Below are 3,501 nucleotides of genomic sequence, written 5' to 3' on the forward strand. Positions count from 1 at the left end.
TATATAGTATATATATATATATATATATATATATATATATATATATATATATATATATATATATATATATATATATATATATATATATATATATATATTATATATATATGTATGTATGTATGTATAAATATATATCATGTAGGTCAGAATCAGCATTTGAACATGAACTTTGGATAAGTTTGTATATTCCTACAACCCTGTCTGTCAAAACTTGAGGCATGGTTTCCAAAATTTGCTGTACAGTTTCTGATATTATGCTCCTCCATTCACCGCATTAAGGCACCTAACCCAAATATCGTATAACACTGCTGTTTACAGACAGTTTTATGGCAAAGAACCACCGCACACCACACTAAAGCACAGGCCGCCTATCACCCGAAGGCGTACGATCGACTACATATTCTACAGCACACAACACTTCAAGTCCCCCTCGTCTGTGCTACGGATACCAAGTGAGGAGGAAGTGGGAGAGGCCTTTTTACCATGTGAACGGTACCCGAGTGACCATATAGCTATCATGAGCGTGCTTGTGCTGCGGCCCCAGCTGTAGGTAATGGCATATATGTTCTCATATATATATTATATATATACACCAATTATAACACGATATATGTAGGATTTTGAGGAATTCGAATAAACGCAACCCTAAACACATGTTTCTAAAGGCATGTCTACACGATAATGGTTATATGAGAGGTCAACGTATGTTTTTAAAGTGCTGCGTTCTAATACCAAATTCGGGCTACGTCGAGCAGTAGACGACTATTCTACACACAGAGGCCCAGCGAGAGGTGTCCGATTGTAACTTGATATCGGACCTGTTTTGAACCTAATTAATTTTTACGATTAAGCAATAATCGGGTATGACTACCTGAAGGAGACCGTAATTATTCGAACAAGTTATGAACAGCAGCAAATCAAGTTTATTCAGTTCTACTTAGACTAAATTCATTTAAAAGGTGCTTTCTAACTAATTCGTACTTCTCCGGATGTTTCGAGTGTAAAATTCCATAGCCTTCTGAATGAACAAAGGCTATACTCGTACAAAGTCCAATATGCTCATAAGCTCACAAGATCTCAGGCGTGTATGGTTCTCCGTCTAAGCTGTAGTTGCCAGACCCTATGGCAGTTCTTTCCATTCACAAACAATTACACTATGAGAGTACGCTGCGGGCGTATAGTCGAGTCAAACTTTTCGGAGAAAGATGGATGGTTATGATCCAATGGCCATCTCGTGCGTATAAGCGACTTGTCAGTTAAGTTAATGCTGGACACATCCCCGTCGTCGGTACCATTCCTTGCGATGTACTCACAACCTTATACATGGATGCACCAGAACACATTGAACAATGCAGACAGGCAGTTCATAAGACACCCTGGGTAGGCCTGCCCTTGCTGGTTAACACTCACTGCAGTGTAACTCCCATCTGGTGCTGCTGGCGTAGTTGTCCAGTTTTGCTGTGGCTGATACGATATAGCTGGGACATTGTATCAACGGAAAGTACCAAAGGGCCCTGAAAGAAGACCCATGTCCCATTTGTCGGGAACTCATCCATAGCTCCAACAGATCATCTACGCGAGACTTGTAAGGGGCTACGTGTAAATTCCCAAGGTATTCTACATCAGGGCATGCACCTTAATTATCTAATACTACCAAACTACTAATACTATCAAACTACTACCAAACTACTACCACACTACTAATACTACACTTCCGGGACGTGCATGCCGATCCCACACTCGAAGAGTGCTACTAAGAAAAGCTTTCATAGGAATCACATGGGTATCCATATAAAGCTTTCCCGTCAACCGTTGCCAGGCAACCAATACCTACTGCTCCCCGACCTTCCAGGCTGTGTGTACAGTCACGCCCCGGATTAAGGGCTCGGGATCAGTTGAGTTTAAAGAGAAACTCAACCAGCGTATACCGTGACTAACTATTTTGGATCCCGCTCAGGCAATCTTCGATTTATGTACGAAATGACGCTGTGCATGGGCGCGTTTTCTCGCCGCAGGAGTGTGCACAGGTGAACCAAGACAGACCAACGAACAACTCTAACTAGCCATGAGAATAGGCCCCACTAATGACACGTTAAAGCCATTCTGTCAACGCAACTCCCCCGGTATCACCCGCCCACTTACACAAAGATAATCTCGTAGTCTCCGTGTCCTGTCTCGTGTTTGTGTTCGTGAAACAAGGCTCTAATCTGTGCGTAGTACTTGTCACAGATTTCGTCAATGTACTCTGGGTCGGGATGTTCGTTCAGCTCCACTTCAATGGGCTTCCCCACTGCGCCATTGGATTAGAGAAGCATGTGTCAGTATATGAACGATTGTATTAGAGAATCAAGTCTCAGTCTATGCACGATTTTTTGTAAAAGAGCAGCATGTGTCAGTGTATGTAAAAAACACGGCAATAGTACGGACTTATAGCCCATATCAGAGACTGTACTACAAGTCCAGCGAAGTGAGCGAGACCCAAGCATCATGTTTAGCCTATACTAAGCCGTGCCCCGCGTAATGTGAGTTTGAACACATATTTCAGGTGCAAAACAGGTACACGTCATGAAACGTCCAGCCTGGCATTGAGCTTTATAGTTGCAGCCAGGCCAAATGAACAGGGATATACTTTGTGCGTATGGATATACTCAAACCTACCTATAAGTGTAACAGGACCTGCCTATAAGTGTATTGGGGCCAAACGAGACCTTCCTATAAGTGTATGAAGTAGGGCCAAATGGGACCTACCTATAAGTGTAATGGGGTCAAACGGGACCTACCTACAAGTGTATTATGTAGGGACAAATGGGACCTGCCTATAGGTGTATTGAGGCCAAACGAGACCTTCCTATAAGTGTATTAAGTAGGGCCAAACGGGACCTACCTATAAGTGTAATAGGGCCACGCCTAGGGATTGGTAGATACCATCGCCCGTACGGAAAGAACGGAACAGGCACACCAAACACCTTGATGAAGAAAGTGGCGGTCTCCCGTGCTTCGATGTTCGAGAGCACCAGAGTTTCGCCCAAACTGTGGACGATCAGAGTATGTCAGTTAGAGATCCTAAACCCTGACACCCTGATATATACTATACACTATATCAGGTGGAAAGCTCCACAAGACGAACAACAATCAATAAACTAACGAACAAACAGGGAAACAAATGAACGAATGAACCAACAAGCGAATAAACAAATAAACAAACAACCAAACAAACAAACACAGATTGTATATCGGAATTGATGAAAACGATCCTGTGAACGCTGTCATAGCTCACTGTGCACAACCCACAACTGCGACGTTTGTTTACACTAGACACATGGCACGTGGAAGATGACAATTGCAACAATACAGTATGTGCCTGATTACAGACTATTTTGTGTATTCCTGTCGATAGAGTTAGGTTGGCATGGGTACCAGAAGAAAACGGGAATGCCCCATGATATATAGATAGGTTATGCGAGCTATGAGCCAGCCGAATGGTGCGAATGGCAGCAAGTA

The 3,501-nt window shown here is 42.9% G+C and overlaps 2 protein-coding genes across 2 annotated transcripts in view; one reads left to right on the forward strand and one right to left on the reverse strand.

The window, feature by feature from the left end:
* The window catches only part of SARC_10168 (hypothetical protein), a 4,349-nt gene extending 3,698 nt beyond the window's left edge, over positions 1–651 (forward strand). Inside the window, exon 7 of the mRNA XM_014295797.1 lies at positions 319–651. Coding sequence (XP_014151272.1) covers positions 319–550 — 232 coding nt within the window. The 3' untranslated portion in view covers positions 551–651. The remainder of the gene's footprint in view (positions 1–318) is intronic.
* A 259-nt stretch (positions 652–910) lies between these two features.
* On the reverse strand, positions 911–3,038 carry SARC_10169 (hypothetical protein; the record flags this gene model as incomplete). The annotated part of the gene is made up of 2 exons (XM_014295798.1): positions 911–2,290; positions 2,885–3,038. Coding segments are annotated over 2 exons (306 nt in total), but the record flags the coding sequence as incomplete, so codon positions are not given.
* Between the last annotated feature and the right edge of the window lie 463 nt (positions 3,039–3,501).

Source organism: Sphaeroforma arctica (genome assembly GCF_001186125.1).
Source record: "Sphaeroforma arctica JP610 unplaced genomic scaffold supercont1.1158, whole genome shotgun sequence".
Classification (NCBI taxonomy): Eukaryota; class Ichthyosporea; order Ichthyophonida; genus Sphaeroforma; species Sphaeroforma arctica.